Source organism: Halictus rubicundus, chromosome 2, assembly GCF_050948215.1.
Source record: "Halictus rubicundus isolate RS-2024b chromosome 2, iyHalRubi1_principal, whole genome shotgun sequence".
NCBI classification, from domain to species: domain Eukaryota; kingdom Metazoa; phylum Arthropoda; class Insecta; order Hymenoptera; family Halictidae; genus Halictus; species Halictus rubicundus.
Genome location: NC_135150.1, coordinates 16298040 through 16315583, shown reverse-complemented (window position 1 = coordinate 16315583; position 17544 = coordinate 16298040). Strand labels below are relative to the sequence as shown.

Genomic DNA, 17544 nt, shown 5'->3' with positions numbered 1-17544 from the left:
TCCTGTTTCCTAAACACACTACGGAGAAAATAGTGTGTAGGAAATAGATGACAGGATTATTAATAGCACTGACTCACTGAGGAGACATTTGAGTGATGATTAAAAGCTACTTTTACTAAATAGTCGCCGACGATCGTTACACGCGTACGTATTAATCATCGAATTAGTAAATGGAGTGCTAAAACGTGTATAGCAATCTTTAAAACGACAATTAACGCGCTTTTTTCTTATGATAAAGTAAAAATAACAATGTATTTATTTTTAATTGCTGTAAGTTGCTAGTCCCGAACACCTTTGAAATTGTATTCATTTGTTCTTGTTCATATAAACATTGCTCCCAGTATTGTTGTTCTGGCTCACGTTCATAATTTTGTGAAAAGGCGTTTCGTCAAATCGACCAGAGCAGTGAAACGTGCGTTTTTTTTGGAAGCGAAGCTGATATCGAAACTACTCAATTATACAGATCCCTTTTTTTAAAGTGGTACGACAAATCCTCTGTTATCGATCGTGAGTATTTCTCTTGTCTTTGTACGAGTTTTTTTTTTTTGTTATGTGTATATTGTTATGTGGAGCAGCAATATGACGAGGAACAAAAGGTGTCGCGCTTCGCTCGGATAACAGAGGCTCCGTCGTATCTTAGAAAGGACTCGGCCAATTACGAACTTGAGGAAATTCATGAAACGTAGCAAACTACTGCACAGTCCGGATTAGTGCATCGAATTGGAACCGGCTTGGATAATGGAGGACCGGGGAGCTTGTTCGTGTCATAAAACGCGTACCATGAAACGGTAATTTACGCGAGTTCCGAAGTCTCGAATGAGAATTGATTTTTAAAAATAAAAACAAACTGAAAGTTTCACCGATTTGCTTCGAAACTTTTGCTCGACTGTACCTTACGCAATTATAATTGCAAATTTGTTTTAAAGCTGATAGAAATAAAAATATTTTTCTTTGAATAGCAGAGAAAGAACAGAAACGAAGAGAGAAGTTATGGGGGTTTGCACTAATCCGGGGTAAAAGGCGCTACTTTGAATTCGACTGCATTTTTTTCCACGAAAAGTTTAGAAACACTTGTGGTTGAAGAAATGATTGCAAACGACGTTAAATAATTTTATACAATTTTGAGAGGAACGTGTTGGATGACGTAACATTGGAATCTTGTAATTCTAAACTTTTGGCTGACAGAATGTAAGTAAACAATTACGTTAACACGCTCCCTACCGGCGTCACAAAATGCTAAGTCTCATGAGAAACCGCCGTCACACATGCGTGACACACTTAATTATGCAATTTACATTAACAATTCGGAAAACTCTGCGTATGTACATTGTTGATCAAAAGCAGACGTCACGTAACAATACCGGCTTAGTTTTTACAGCTTGTAGTAATGTAAACGTGCTGAGAATTTTATTGTTATTAAAGACATCTAGTCAAACCCTACAATTCATTGTAAATAAAAAAAAAATACTAATGTACTAGTGTATTACTTATTTACACATCTAATATTATTTTCTTTTTAATACTTTTTACATAGGAATCTGTCAATGACAAACGGTTTCTGCACAAAATGGTGGAACGTGTTAAAGCAATCGGTGAGAATTTCAGTGAACGGAATTATTGACACCGGAAAAGTACTCGTGTGGTTTCGAACGGAACGGCCATAAATTTTCGTGAGTATGCCGTCGTGAAATATTGTATAAGGTTAGATTTGATTTCTGTCTCGCCAGAAAACGCGAGCCTAATAAAATAATTAGCTGGCAATTAAACTGGAGCGTGGCGCGATGGTATCGCCGTTGCATGCGGAAAACGACCTTCGAGTTTACGCGTTAACTATTACGTGCCCTTTTAATGCCGTGACGGGAAACCCTTGTGAATCTTGAAAAATTAGCCCACATGATGTAAGGCAGAACTGCGGGGGGTGAATTCGAATTAACGATACCCACACCAAAACAAGTTGAAATGCAACCATTTTTAACCTTCAATTCTCCATTTAAAAATAGGTTCAGAACTTTGTAATTAATGTAACAAATGAACATTGAAGGACGCAACGTAATTAACTTGTTCTACATTAATCGATTCGGTTCAGTAATGTACTCGACTTTTTTAAAGAAGATTAATTAACGTTGACTTTCTTCATCCAAAATTATTCGATGACGTAACTTTGACTAGTTCGTCTTAATTGATTCGCTTCTGTAATTTATTTAAATATAGAGACTTGACTTTAACATTATTTAATGACACTGTATTAAATTTCCAAAATTTATTGGGAATGGTTCTCCGCTAAAAATCTATTTTTCTAGCGAATAAACAATGCGGAATAAGAATAAATAAACAGAAACAATGATGATTTCAACTCACTCGAGGGTGTAGCATCGGTCATTCGTTGTTTGCGCCACAAATCTCAACTCGCCGTGCTTCTTACTCGAAATTTCAATGAAGCTACCGAGTTATTTATAAGTCTTCCGAAATAGCTACATTAAAATCGTCCACCATGTTCGTCGTTGCATTTTTCGTTTGTTAATTAACAAAAACCGAAATTGCTTATGCCTCCACAGACGATAAAATGTCAACACAATTTCATACAGTTTCGTTTAGCTTTCGGTAAACTGATTTTATTAAATGAAATAAATTTCTCTCGAGATTTTCATTTCTCGTGAAATCGCATATGAGAAAGTTTAATTCGTTTCGATGAACTTTCGACGAACTCTCTCTCTCTCTCTCTCTCTCTCTCTCTGATTTAATTATTTTTATTATTCTAGTATTTCGTTCCGTGCGAAATATATTTCTGAATTTCTGCGACACATAAAACGTACGAATGACTGTTAAGTTATAGTTTCTTCGTCGACGTTCACCGCTTTCCCAGTATCGTTCGGTTATCCGTATCGTCTAATTGAGTTACGAGTCGCTACACACATAGTCAGTCGCGCAAAGCTATACACACTCGACACGAGGTGATTCACCTAAAACAACAAGCACATAATCGTACTTTGGCAACTTCCTGCAGTGAAAGTTTTAACAAGCATAACTCGCCGGCTATTCACCTTCGAGTGCATCCACCTTACCTACCTTTTTCTGTTTAACTTTTCATCCGCTTCCGGTATCGATTCACAAGTCTAATAGCAACAACAATAATAATATCTGCGTTACGCGCGCTCCCCTTTCAATAATAACCGGCAAAGGAAAAGCGTAAAGAATTCACGAACAACAATGGTGGACGATTATCAATGTCCGTGTGTTATCGACTTGCGCGTCAATCGAAAAATTATTTTCCGAATTGTTCAGAAGTTCGTTTGTTTTGGCCCTTTTATGACGCACGCGATGATTCGCACTATTTCAATGTAAATGGGTCAATAGAATTCGACGAAAGCAAATCGATTCGATCGAGTATAAAGCAACTCGCGAAGTTCTGACACGAATAAATTCTTATGGCACGCAGAGTGACCCCGAACCGCTGCCAGGAAATTCATGATCGTGCCTGATGACTTCAATCGGGAAAGAATTTTACAAAGGTACAGTTCAAAATTAATTTAAGGGTCTAAAACTGTAAATCTAATTCTAATAGTCTTTGAACTGTGGTGGTCTTAAGAACTAAGCAACGTGGCTGATATTAGTAACGATAATCAGTCTTCAGAATTTTATTTACTAGAATTCGTCAAGACTAATACTTCAATACTAATTTATATTGAAGCTCACACTTGCTAATACTTCAATACTAATTTATCTTGAAGTCCGTACTTACTAATACTTTAGTACTAATTTATCTTGAATATCATACGTGCTAATATTTCGACGTTATTTCGAGGTCACTCTGTGCGCAGATTTAATTTAAAAAAGTTCTAAATTTCAAAATACAGTGAAATTTTCCCATACTCAATTGTTTTGTGCTTTTTTAGGAATAGATTGCGGATGATTATAAAGTAACATTTTCGGAAACTGATTTTAACAGCTGCAGACTATACCAATCTTCGTTCAATGAACTTTCAGGAGGACTACAGGACAAATTTTGATTGGCAACTAATTAAAAAACCGCGTTCCGATTCTCTCGCCGATAACTGTACCATCCGCTCTCCGAAGTAGCCGCAGTTATTGACCGACTGAGCTTACGCGGTTTAAATATAGTGGAAAATCAATAGTTTCTGTAATATTGACGCATTAAGGAGAAACCCTTGGACGTATACTTGGAGGTAGCGATCTATCGAGGTGGTGAGCCCAATGAGGCCATAAACAGAGGTCCAGTCAGTCAACGAAAGCTATGATACCTGTCCCAGCTCTAGCAACGAATCTCTCGAAATTAGTTCCTCTAGACTAGATCCAAATATTTTTAAAATGCTCGAGTATATTTTTAAAATGTTTTAGCATGAACTTGGTGCGAGAGATGTAGTATATAAAAGCGATTAGGAATTAAGTTACCATTGCGTCAGCCGTTGTGTCAGTGGAAAAATATCAAAATATAATTTAATATCTATATAACTTCATGATCACATTAGAAGAATTTAAGAGGGCTTTTGTATACTGTTCGATTTATTAAAACTATTAAACGAAGAAACACATTTACATTTCACTTCTTCTTCCTACAATTGACTCGAAACACTTTTACTTCGCATAAATTGTCTATCGTCTATCGTTTTTCGCCACGCGCTATATGTCTTCCTCTAAGTAATGAGAATTTTCTTTCATATTCTGGATATACAAAAACATAAACACAACCAGTACACGTCCATCTACATACTGCACAACGTAGATCTTGCATCTGGTTGTGATTACATTTTTGTACAACCAATTCCAAAGATATGAAAACAAATTCCTTATAGGATGACCTATCATCGATCCACTGAGGTGTCAGAAACCGTAGCAGAAGATTCTGATCCAAAATGGACGCCCGGCTCGATACTGCACGCAACCAGTGTCGCCAGATCGAGACTCGTCCCCCCACTCTAATTTCCCCTTTTACCGCGCTATTCCCCCTCGCTTCTGTCGCTACCGGGTCACGTGACGCGTTCCGTCTCTGTCGCGCGTACTCCAGTAGTGGCAGAGAGGGGGTAACTTTTCCCCCTCAATTCGCGTTCCCTCCCCTCATCTGGCGACACTGCACAGAAGAGTTTCAAAGATGTACTTTCGTGCATTGTTCGCATCAATTAATCGATCAAGTTCTTCTGCGCGCTTTCAGAGTGTCCTAAGTCGACTCTACGCCTTTAAAACAACATGGCTGACGGAAACGATCGTTGAAACAATACAGAGGAACTTGAATCCTAAAACTGATGCTGGATTTGAAGGATTCTAGCTGGGTCAGGTCCGCAATGGAGCACCTGCTGACGGCTCCGGCGAGTTCGCCACCCCGTTAGGTCGTTAGCGACAAGTACACGCTCGAAGGAGGTCTTCAGGGTGCTCTTCTACTGAACTATGGAACTTGCGGCGTCCGTTGAAGCGTTCAGCATGCTGCGGCCGAGACCGATCGCGCGGATCAAGCGATAACTACTGTTTAAAGAGACCGATCTGGAGTCCCGTTCTCCGCGGACTAGCGAAAAGACATTGTCGCAAAGAGAGAAGATTGTGAACAAGGAAGTAGACGGTTGGGGGTTATGAGGTGGGGGGTTGAAAGAGATCTTTGGCTAGCTCGTGGTAAGAGAGAGATTGGTGAACGTGGCGTACGTACATTCTCTTTGTTTTTTTTTTCTTTTCTTTTTTTTTTTATTGGCTGTTTTGTTGAGAAAGGGTGAGGGGTTCGGTGGGGACACAGGTGCTGCTTTCTTTACCCCGCATCATGTTTCATTCACAGAGCAACAGTGTGTGCAATGTGTATTGTCTGTGGTGTGTAAGTATATTGTTTATGAAACTGCGCCGCCTGAGTGCCTTAATCACTGTTAAAGTTACAACGAGCAACCGAGGATCAGCCGAGGAGAGCCGGTCACGAATTCGACGTGTCCGGCCGAAAAGAAATATCATTCTCTAAGAGAACAGAGAGTACTATCGTCTATAACGCTATAGTTGTCTACGGTTAGCGCCACGTGCATCTCTCAGGCTACGGATCGGCTCTATGTTTCGGCTATATTTCTTTTCGAACAAACGTCGGATTCGTTTGCTCTTCAGTATGTACCCGTTTCTTTTTTCGTTTTACTGATTGTTCGCATATGATTTTCGAAAGAAAATTGGTTTGAATCTTCTTTTATGGTTTCGTTCGATTTCGTTTATTATTTTTTTTTTTGTTTTTCTTTTTTGCTCTCGTCGTTCGTTTACTCTATAGAACTCGGTCGGTTAGTCGCGAGGCTTTTCATGCGTATATTACGCGCACACACACATCGAATTGAATTCGCTGGTAGCGAAGTTACTATGACATCTCACAGGGAGCGGTGTCGAGAAAGAATCTTCGTGATACCTGGTAATCGCGTATTATGCACTCCCATTATCATCGACGGCCGAATCACGGCCCCGGCGGGGTGATTTTCTTTTATTTTTGTTTTTTCGTTGTTGTTTTTTTTTTGTTTTTCCGTTTTTCTTTCATTCCGTTTTCTTTTGCCATTCTTTTTTCTTTCCGGCGTGAGACGCACGGTCTGTTATCAAGGGCTAACAACTAAGAAGGAGGATTAGGCGAGAAATGAGATTAGTATACGGGTCGGTTAACACCACCTAGAAATAAAATACACATTACAGACATCGACACAACCGGGCGATTATCGTAGCGATCGCAGCGAGCCACGATTCATGGCGGCTGCTACAATATTGTTTTTATAATCTTGTTGCTGTTTTTTTTTTATGCTTGTAGTAGTTTCTCTTTTTTTTTTAATTCGACGTACGTTCAGTTTCTATTTTACAATTCACGGTCGGAGCATCGGACATCTCTCTTTCTCTCTTTCTCTACGATATTCTGTACATACACACATAGGTACATATAGCTCATATTTACATACATATACATGTATACGTACATGTACATATTTACATGGTACTCTTCTAGCGAGTAGAGCTCGATCAATGGAACGAACCAAATGCATCGGTACTATGTAACAAAATGAGGGTTTCTCTAATTAGAGTCTGGTTAATGAGTAATCGATCAACTATGCTTGGTTCACGTGATTTCGATCTGGCTTTGACGCGAGATAATTGGCCGCGCTCTGGCTTCGCCGCGGAAATCGTGGCGGGTTTTTTTCCCCGTGGAAATTCGTCGAGAACGCAACGAGACGCATTCAGTGAGAAAATTACGGAAATTAATTTCATCGAAGCCAATTTAATTTCAGTAAAAAATTTCTAAACGGGAAAAATAGGTACAGTGATTTTTCTGTATATATACGTCGCCAAGGCCTGGATGATAAACGTCGCGGAATAATCCCCACTACCGCGGGGTATACCGCGGGGTATACTCCGCCGAGGAGTGTAAACATAACCGATCATTTACCGATCTTATTTTAATTTCTTATTTCACGAAATAAATTCGTCTAGATAGAATCGTCTTTGGAAATTATGTGATTATATTCAGTTTTCTTCTATCAAGCCCAACAGCGAACAATTTTCAATACCAATTTCTTCGGAGATAGAAAAGAAAGATTTTGTTGTGTGTCTCGATCGAATTTACCACGATTTTCTCCCGTTCCTCTCTTTTCAACAAATATTGACCACAAACACGCATAATGTGCTGTTAAACACTACGTAAAAACATGTACTGATTATTTCTTGTTATTGTTCACACATCTTTTCACGCAAATCCGGCGCCGAAAAGCGGGAAAACGACGAAAAGCCAGGATCCAAACCCGATCAGACGACTTTCTATCCGAGTGAACGATCTACAGTGAAAATTAATGTCAAAAGATCGCATACGTCGCAAACGTTCTCACTACTTGTCTTTCTCTATGTTAATACGTGAGCTACGTCGAACCAATGTTTTCTACTATCAACTTTGTTAATACCTTTCGTCAAACCGAGGCTCCAGTACGAACTGTAAACGTGGAGACATCGTAAAGTAGATTAGTGGACAGATTCACCAGGATTCTCGCGCGATAAGTGAACGCGAGAACAGTTATCGGTCAGTCGTTCGTCGAGAACGATTCTCGGTAAAGAAAAGAGAGTTCTCGAAACATTCGAAACTAAAAAAAGGAAAGAATCCAAAATAAAAAGAATACAGAAGTCCTTCCGTAACAGAACGAAATCGAAAATTGTTTCACCGATCGCGAGATGAGTGAACTGAAAACGAAACGCAAGGAGCTTAATTATGCAAGAGATCCCCCCTATTTTCGTCGAAACTCGCGTGCAATGTAGTAAATAATTCGTAAATATTCGATGCCTATTCTTTCGGCGCCAGGTTATTTACGTTTGGGGTATAAAAATAGTGTCAAAAGTTGACTGTAATATATTTTCTAATGTTTTTTCGTTTCGAGCAAATCCACTTTTAAAAAGCCTGTTTTCATGGATGAAGTCAGCGATCCCGACTCTAAAAGCTTTTTTTCCCAACTTGAGAGCTATTTTCAACCCTGCATGACTGATGAGTAGGCTGCGGATTTTATGCATTTACGAGCACATTGAGCAGGTGAAAATTCAAGTAGCAGAAAGATCAAAAGAATTTAACGATTTTTCCGGAAAAATTGAAGCTTCTATTTGGTTTCTATTTCTCACTGTAGAAGATTTTTATTTTGTATAAAGATCCGCAGTTTACCGGTGAGTTTCACAAAAATCGTATCAAACCTTTTAAAAAATCCCTTAGGAACTGCTAACAACATTTTTGTTTAAAGAAAGATAATTTTATGGAAATTTCGTGGTCACGCAAAATTAAAACAACTCACTCAATAACACGAGTTCTGTGACATTCTGACAACTCGTAAATCTTAATCAAATTTGATTTACTTAATAACCAGTCAAAGTGTTTCGGACGTGCCACTGGATCCTGGCACTCAGAGTGTCAACAAATGCCAATTCCTTTGTTTGGTTTGCCGCAATTGTCTTTTATTTACTATTACATTTATTTCGTATTATTAGGAACTGTCATCAGTATTTTACCAAAGAGATACGGTAGTTTCCTGAGCATTTGTTCTAAATTGCACGCAAGTTTCGAGGAAATCGATGGGGGGTGACTCGCAGAAGCCGCCGGAATCGACGACCGGTAAAAAATCGTTTGGTTTCGCCGATAGGATTCGAGAACGCGACGATCGAACGGGAAAAGAAAGCGAGAAACGAAAGAAAAGGGTATCGTCGATCGGCGTCGAGCCTGTTACCGAGGAAACTAGGTCTTAACGATGAGGCATCGAAAGAATTTGAGACACGCGATCAACAAGGTCGACCCTCGATGCCGGTACGAGGGTCCGTCAATGCCAACTGACACGCTGCGTTGTTGCGACAACCCGTGTTTTTGGCTCAAGTTCAAATTCCGCTGTCCCGGAGTCCGATCTCAGAATACTATTCCAATTTTTCTCCCACCGGTTTAGCCGCGAGATCGCGGAAGCGAGAGGCCGGGCGCGCGCGCGGTCTCCACAAAAGAGACATCGCTAAAAAACGAAAAAGGAGAGCCAAGGAAAGACACCGGGGGGGGGGGCTTGTGGTGGATGGGTCGCGCGATGATCATTGACGACGCAACTCACCCTGGCGGCGATCGAGGTGGTCGGTTTCTCGAGCAGGTCCCAGAGCCATTTCTGGTATTCGGCGCACTTCCCTTCGCCGAACTCCTCCTCCTCCCTCTGTCGCAGGGACTCGGCCTCCTTGCGCATCTCCTCGTGCACGTGCTCCTTCCTCTGATGGTACTTGTGCTGGCAACAGCTCTCCAGGTAGAGCTCGTCGACGCCCCAGTACTCGAGGTCGTCGCTGAACGCCAGCACGCACATTTCGTCGACGAGATGTAGCTTGCCGGTCCGGTAGAAGTTGAGGATCGAGCTGAACGACTTCGGGTGACGGTCGAAGAAGTACTCGTTGTCGATCAGCGAGTAGTCGTCGCAGAGCTCGGTGATCGCCTCGTGGGTATTGCAGTCCTTGAGACGGCCGAGCCGGGTGTGCGGGAGCCGTTCCAGGGTGCGCCAGAGAACCTCGTGCTTCACACCGCCAACGTTGATCGAGACCCGACGGTTCAGGGCCTTCGATCTCATGATCATGAACGGCTCGGGCGGCAGGGACGTCATCGACCTCGAGAACGCACGCTGCTGTTGCATCTGCAATGGCAGGGGCGGCGGCGGTGGTGGCGGCGGCGGCAACGGCGGTGGCAAAGGCGGCGGCAATGGCGGCGGCGGCAGATTCACCGGCCCGACCGAACCGACGGATCCCACGGTCGTCGAGAACGGGGCATAACGGACCTCCTTGTTCGCTCCTCCACCGCCTCCTACTCCACCTCCCCCTCCACCCACGCCGGGTTTGCCGCCGCCGACTACGGCGATACCTCCGCCTCCGGTCATGCTAACACCCAGTCCGATCACACCTCCGCCGGGCCCTATGGTCCCCGAGCCGACACCGACTCCGAGGGATCCACCTCCAGCACCGGTGCAACTTGGGACAGGTGCACCGGCCCACTGCAGCGTCGTCGGGCCGCCACCCTCGAACACGAAGCCCTGGTCGGTGCCGATGTATGGCACCATGCACGTGGACGACGACGATAGCACCGGGCCCGTGACCACGGCGCTCCCATTACGTTCCCCGTCCGCCAGCGTTGTGTCCTCTTCGAGACGCCTTTTGTTTAGCATCAAACGCACCAGGCCAAGATGATAATAGCACCGCGCTGTTGGCTGCTCCAACCGATCTCTCGGTCTTTGGACCGCGAGGCTTCTCGTTGACGATTCCCTGATTCACGGCAACTTCTTCTTCTTCTTCTTCTTCGTTTCCGGCGTCGTCTTCTGCTTCTTCTTCCTTTGCTTCTTCTTCTTCCTCTGCTTCTTCTTCTCCTTCTTCTTCTTCTTCTTCTTCTTCCTCCTCCTCCTCGTCCTCGTTACCCTTTTTGCGCTTCATCCGTGCCTACGTCTGTCCTCTCGCGTTGGCCCGGCTTAACCGCGCCATAATCTGAAACACAGCCGCACCCGAACCGTTAGAATTAGCTTTGCTAATTGAAAATATTCGATCTCAATTGTGAATACGATTATTGAACACATCATTCGGGCGTATATTTTCGCGTCGACTGCCACGGTGGTCTTTTTGAATTGTTTGAATTGTTTTGAATTTTGAATGCTTCGTACAGGCTTGGTTGTTTCATTCGTGTAGTCTGGCCTGCTCAACAATGGCTCGCGGAACGGATGTGGCTGCTTCTCCTCTTCGCCCGCTCTGCGAGTCGGTCTCCACCATGTCCACTCCGACTCTTCCTTCGGCATGTACATGTACATGAATACGTAGTATTAGTGAATAACCTGCCGGTATAGTGGTCGTGGACCTCGTGCCGAAGGAAAAGACGGAGTGGTGGGGGGGACTGACACCGAGCAGGCGAAGAGGAGAAGTTTTGCATTGTTGAGCAGGCCTGAGTACATGATAAGAGACCCAATTACTGTGCCTACATTAATGACCCTTATTTTTAAAGCATAATGAATATTAAAAAAGAGATATATAACACGTATATTAACTGGTTGTAACCTACCAAGCATAGAACATGTAAGTGAAACGTCTTATAGGAGGGAGAAGATTGTATTTATTTAAACTTTGTCCGATGACTATTGTAATATGTGCTTAAATGAATAAGCCAATTCAGTAATTTCCTATGAAAACGTTTTTATAATGTCAATAATTGTGTAATAGAAAACTGGTAATTTTGACCGTGGTAGGTTTAGTGTTAAGGAAACAAATTTAATTACTATTTTCTAATATTCATTATGCTTTAAAAATAAGTATAATTAATATAGGCACAGTAATTCGGTCCCTAACCCTAAGCGATCAGAGTTATTAGTAATTATTATTAGCTACTTGATAATGCAGTTTACTCTTTACACTATAATTTAGTTTATTTCAGAACGAATAAATTGTGAAAAAAAATAAGCGCACAAAATTCGCACGGCATTCAGCGTGTTAAGTATAAAAACTAGTACTGTACACATTACAGGTGACCCCAAAAATTTCGGGTACCCGACCGGGTCGAAAATTGTTTTAATTGGATCGGGATCAATGAATATGTTAATGTAAGTGCATAAAAGTGGACAGCATTTTTTTGATAAAATATCAATAAAGACATATTTGTAGCAAATATTTGATCGTATAATCTCGGTGATTATTAAATATTGTTGGCACATGTGCAGTTTAGTACCTACACTCGCCAGAAAATGACCAGTCACACACTTTCCTCGTACGTGTTAGTAACGCTTGCGATATTTTAAAGCATGCAATAATTCACGAAGCGTCCGATGTTAACAAATTTGGAGCCGCTAATAAATTCAAGTTTTTTTCCCCCTTCCGCGAAAATAAGGATTCTAGAGCAGCTGTTTGAATATTCATTAGGAAACAATAGACGCTTCTTCGCGAGAAGCGTGCTAGGTTCAACCTATAGGTGGATTATGCGGCTATAAATATACGGCAAAAAAGATCCATCTCCATTGTTTCCTCTAAGAATCAGAATTCTAGCTTCTGGTGCTAGTATTTATTACACCGCTGACCTCATAAAATGTTCACGGGAAAACTTGAAATACTTTAGACGGGCTCCGTCTGTACATTGATAAATAATTTTCACAAGCTATGGTGGTGAATTTATAGTATTATCGTTTTCAGAAAATATCTTCGAACAAATCAATTTTTTAACTTTCCGATTATTCAGTGCCAGTTTCCTCATTGTTCAAATGCATCCTCTTGTTGTGTGAAAAATAAACTCAATTAATTAAAAAAACAAACAGTTGAATATTACACAGTGCAATTTTTATCGTATTTTTTAAAATTTTGTATATTTTACGATCATTCAAATACTTTTATACTTTTACCATCTGCCACGCGTTTACATACATAAACATTCGAATACAGAACAAATGAAAGATCGAATTTCTCAAATTAATTAAACGAAAGACATTTGCCATAAAGTGCTAATTTTCGGATTGGTAGAACGTTGCGATCATTCATCACGTTTCAAAATATATTGGTTCCTGGTGACTTGTGCATTTGCGTTTACGAGCCTAACTTTTAACTATCCTGTGCCGCGAGTATCGTTTCAATGGACGCTTGCGCAAAGACTGTAAAAAGTAACACGCATGTCAACAAACTCTCCTCTCTCTCTCTCTCTCTCTCTCTTTCTCTCTCTCTATCTTCCTCTGTATACTAGGAAAATAAATTAACCGGATAATTAATCTTGTCATTATCGACACTTCGCAAAATGTCATTTTAAGGTAATGCAACTTTTTAACCGACTAATATGTCTAACTCTTGAAACACCAATTGTAACTAGGACTTCGGATTTTACGCATTTATGTCAAAAAAGATCAAAAGAAGAATAGTAAAAAATATTCCAACAATCTAAGAGTATTGTTCCATTACTTCCAACTTAACAAAATAATTAAGGAAAGAGCAAACTGTGTATGCTGTTCCAGCATGCTGTAACGAATGCAGAAAATTTTGATTTTGCATATAAATCTAATTACAACATATTGGACCATTTATAACGGTTTATCCGTTTACTTGAAGGCAGAAGTTTGAAGAATCTAAAAACGCATATATGCGTCACCCGGTGCGAACGTGTTAACGGGTCATTGCAAATAGATTACTGTCTCGGAATCATTTGACCTATATACATCTGAGAGAGGCGTGCCGAACTTCCCCCGAGGACCCAAAATTCGTTAAGTACACGGTATTGGCAGCTCTCCCCCGATTTCTTTCGCGGGAACCCGTTGACTTATTTCCTCGGGAAAACTTGGAGACCGACGGTATCGCGTTCGAATGTCATCCACATATTTACTGCACCCTATGTTCGATTCCATCGGTAAAATTCGGGTCGAGGTCACCCCGGACGAGTTGGTGGTGTGTTGCAACCCCGTTTAAAACGAATGATCGTAGATCAGATGAACCAGGCGGGGGGGGGGGGCTAGTTGCTCAAAAGAAAGGGAAAGAAAGAGGAGCTGTGTGCGTGTCGCTTCTAATGAGGCCGGGGATCTCAAATCTGATATCATCGCACCTATTTTCGTGCGTACGGCGGGCGGGCAGAGACTCTTCCTTTATTACCGAGGCGCGCATTCGCGGGAACGACCACCTCCCTCGGGAGAACGGAGACGGCGAACCGAGGATAGAGGACGGAGAGACGGTCGGCGAAAAGTTCGGAAACGAGAGGGCTGAAAAGTGTTTTTGCCGGGAACATTACGTGTACGACCGGCTATATTTGTACGCGAGGTCAATACTCCCCGACCCAGATACCACGCGAAAAACACCTGTCCTGACCGATAGTCCTGATTGAATCGCACGTGGTTTCGTGCTCGAGGGCTCGAGAGATCAGTATGCAACGGGAGCGATTGCCGTGGCCGAATGCGCCGGGTCTGGGTTAGGTTATTAGCCGTGTTCGATAAGAAAACCCTGGCAAGACCCTTTTGCACTTTCACGCGACCCTTCGGTTTTTTAGGACGCTCCGCCACAGGTCTCGCAGGGTGTCACGTGATCCTACCTTTGGCATACGAAGTGTTTGGGTATTAGAACGTACGTACGTCCGTAGAGCCGGCCAAAAAGGAGAAAGGTCGCTAAGATGGCGCTTTTAGGACCCGGCCAAGTGCATCAGGTGATCCGAAGTTCTGAGCCATTCGACTGTCAGAGCGCCCGTAAAATCTCCGTAAAATTCAAGTTATGCGTCCAATGAAATACGAGCCTTCGAGCGCACGTTTATCATTTATATTTATCTGTGGTTACTCCTTTAACGCTCCGGCGACCGTGTCAGTCTAAACTGCACCAGGACTGCGAATTTACTGCAGGCTTGAGAGTCAGCCTGTACAGCGACGCAAAGATACAGGAAAACTGAAAGTATTTTATGTTTATTTTATTTAACAGGCCGAGTTTACCGAGACTTTCGTTGGTTCGTGTAACAATATGGTAAGTATTTTGACTCCCCTTGATCGCAATTAGATTTACTATATCGAACACGTTATCACTGAAATTGTGCGATCGCATTTTCTAAATAAGGAACTCGAAACTAGAAAAATATCGAACGAGTAAGAGGAATGCATTCTATGCAGTTGTAATGCGCACACACGTCAACGCAAAAATAAATCTGACCTTTATATCAGGCTCACTAACATTTTTCTGCTATTTTTAAGACATTCAGTGCCAAAAGAAGTTTTCCGTTTATTTTAACCGAGGCACAGTGTCGCGAATGGCCATTCTAGGTGGAAAAAAATCATAGATCGCTTCATGCTTCTTCAAACCGATTGAAATTTTCTGTTAGGTTATGAAATGAGATTCAACATATGTAGAACCCTTAAAAATAATATTTATATTGAAAAATATTACATAAATTATAGAAACAAATATAAAAATAAATAAAAAATAGAATATTAAATAACTACAACAATAATATCTAAATATAACAATATAAAAATAATTATTCGCTAATATCGCTGTCGCTGTCAACTAAGTTACTTATGGTATTGACGGAAGTTTTTGTTAAAAATAGATCTAACACACCTTTCGGTAGCGAATTTGTATTTTTTTGCGGTATCACCCTATAATAATTTATGATGGGATCAGAAGTAATTAACAGCATTGCTATTAAGTCGTAGTTTGTAGATACACGCGAATTCTTCCTTCTTATGTCTTTGTTGCGAGCTTCTTGAGCCTCTTCAGACATCATGCCAATTGGCAATAGGCATGATTTACTTATTTCTTCACTATGAAATAATAATTTGTGCACTGTAACGGGCATGTAAAACCAAGGATATAAATTTAAATATAAATCTTTTGTTTCGCAAACAAATTCCTCGAAATTTAGAAAATTAATGTTGTGATCTGAAGAAAGAGCAGATAAGATATAAAAAAATCGTTCAAGAAGTTCCTTATTAATGCTTGTTACTTTCGAAGTTTTTGTAAAGTTTTTGAAGAAACTTCTAGCCGTGTTACTATCATTTGTGAAGCTACTTCCTCCTGCTTCCCTAGAATGCCCATTCGGTCCACCGTACGGTGTTACAAAGATTTAAAAAAATGGTGACAGGCAAGTTAGCAGATTTTTGCAGCTGATATTTGTCAGAATCCCTTCTATATAGTTTCAACTTAATGCAATAAAAATTTCAAGATGGGATCTTTTGAGACTTTCTAGTTCTGCTCTATTAAAGTCAAGTAACCGGCATAGAAAACAGGTACTTAAAAAATCTCTAAAAACTATCGTAAAGGACTTTATCAACGAACTTTGTGAACATCAATGTAAATATTTACTTATGTTAATATAGAATATCGTGCATAGAAGCTTAAAGATTCATATTTATTGCTCTGACATCATTTTCTTTAGAACAAATATAAACGTACGATTTCGCCGTATTACTGTTCGGAGTTTTCGCGTATTGATTTCGATACTTATATCGGTATTAGGCTCAGTAAACATTTCGAAAGAAGAATATATGAATGTTCTATCTATTTTCTGACATGACTTTTTTCCACCTAAAATGGCCGTTCGCGACACTATGCGAGGGTGGGCATGCGATTTGCAGTGAGTCGTGCTCGGTTTTGTGCGTTGTTTATGCAACAAATTCGTTGTGTAGTTTTCATTTCCTGGTTCCTTCTTCCGTGGAATCAATGTTTCACCGATTGCACCGCAATTCAGCGAACCGCCGTATGTATTGTTGTGTACGAAAGGGAAAGAAACGACAGTGGCACGGCACACTTGACTCATTGGGGCTGACCCAGTTTCCCGCGTTAGGCGAACTACTTCCTCCCTACAAGTTCAAAGATCACTATTCCCAAAATGGAATTTTCGCGACGACGGGCTGCCATTGAGCCGATAATTGAAAAGTATTCGATCGAAATCGAAAAGTCGACGTGAGAAATAGATTTTTTTTTAAATGCATTCGGGTACTGTTCATTTCGAGATTCAATTCTGAACACCTGCATTTGATAAATGAAGAATGTAAGTGGAGAAATTGTATGTTGAAGTTAATGTTCCTGTAATGATAGTTTTTAAAAGTTTATGATTTTAAGAGTTCTTGGCAAGTATGGTATTTCCATGGCAATAACCATTTCAGTCGCGTATCAGGACGCCACTCTCGGTAACATAACCTAGAAATATCTTGTGGGGTTACTGTTTAAAAAGATATTTTTAAGACTCTTTTCGATATAATACAGATACTGAGAATCTTATTAAATTTCATTAATAATTTCTGATTTTCTCTTTCAGAGTGATTGAAATTATAAAAATGCTCTTGCAAGAAATTTTTAATGAACTTCTCTGCTGAAGTACATAAAAAATTGTACAAAATCTGAACAAATACAATTTTACTATCAGACTGAGGATTTTATGTATTTTTGGCAAAAATGAGTAGAACACAAAATAGTAGAAACATCAAATGAATTTAATATCACTGATACATTATTTAGAACCTATTAAAATTACTAAGGGAAGAAATCAATTTTTGTGTAACTCCTAATTGATGCAGACAATTTTTATTTTTCATAAAGTCCAGTTATTATTATAAATATGTACCTGTTGCGATTAGTGCTTAA

The 17544-nt window shown here is 40.7% G+C and overlaps 1 protein-coding gene and 1 long non-coding RNA gene across 3 annotated transcripts in view; one reads left to right on the top strand and one right to left on the bottom strand.

Annotated features, from left to right (window-relative positions):
• The window catches only part of Shab (Shaker cognate b), a 73451-nt gene extending 62676 nt beyond the window's left edge, over positions 1-10775 (bottom strand). For both annotated transcript variants that reach the window (XM_076805637.1, XM_076805638.1), the window contains exon 1: positions 9561-10775. In XM_076805637.1, coding sequence (XP_076661752.1) covers positions 9561-10646 — 1086 coding nt within the window. In that variant the 5' untranslated portion in view covers positions 10647-10775. The remainder of the gene's footprint in view (positions 1-9560) is intronic.
• LOC143365462 (uncharacterized) lies at positions 1481-8115 on the top strand. Its single transcript, XR_013084548.1, has 2 exons — positions 1481-4366; positions 4665-8115. It is a non-coding gene; the product is annotated as an uncharacterized LOC143365462 (long non-coding RNA).
• Positions 10776-17544: the final 6769 nt, after the last annotated feature.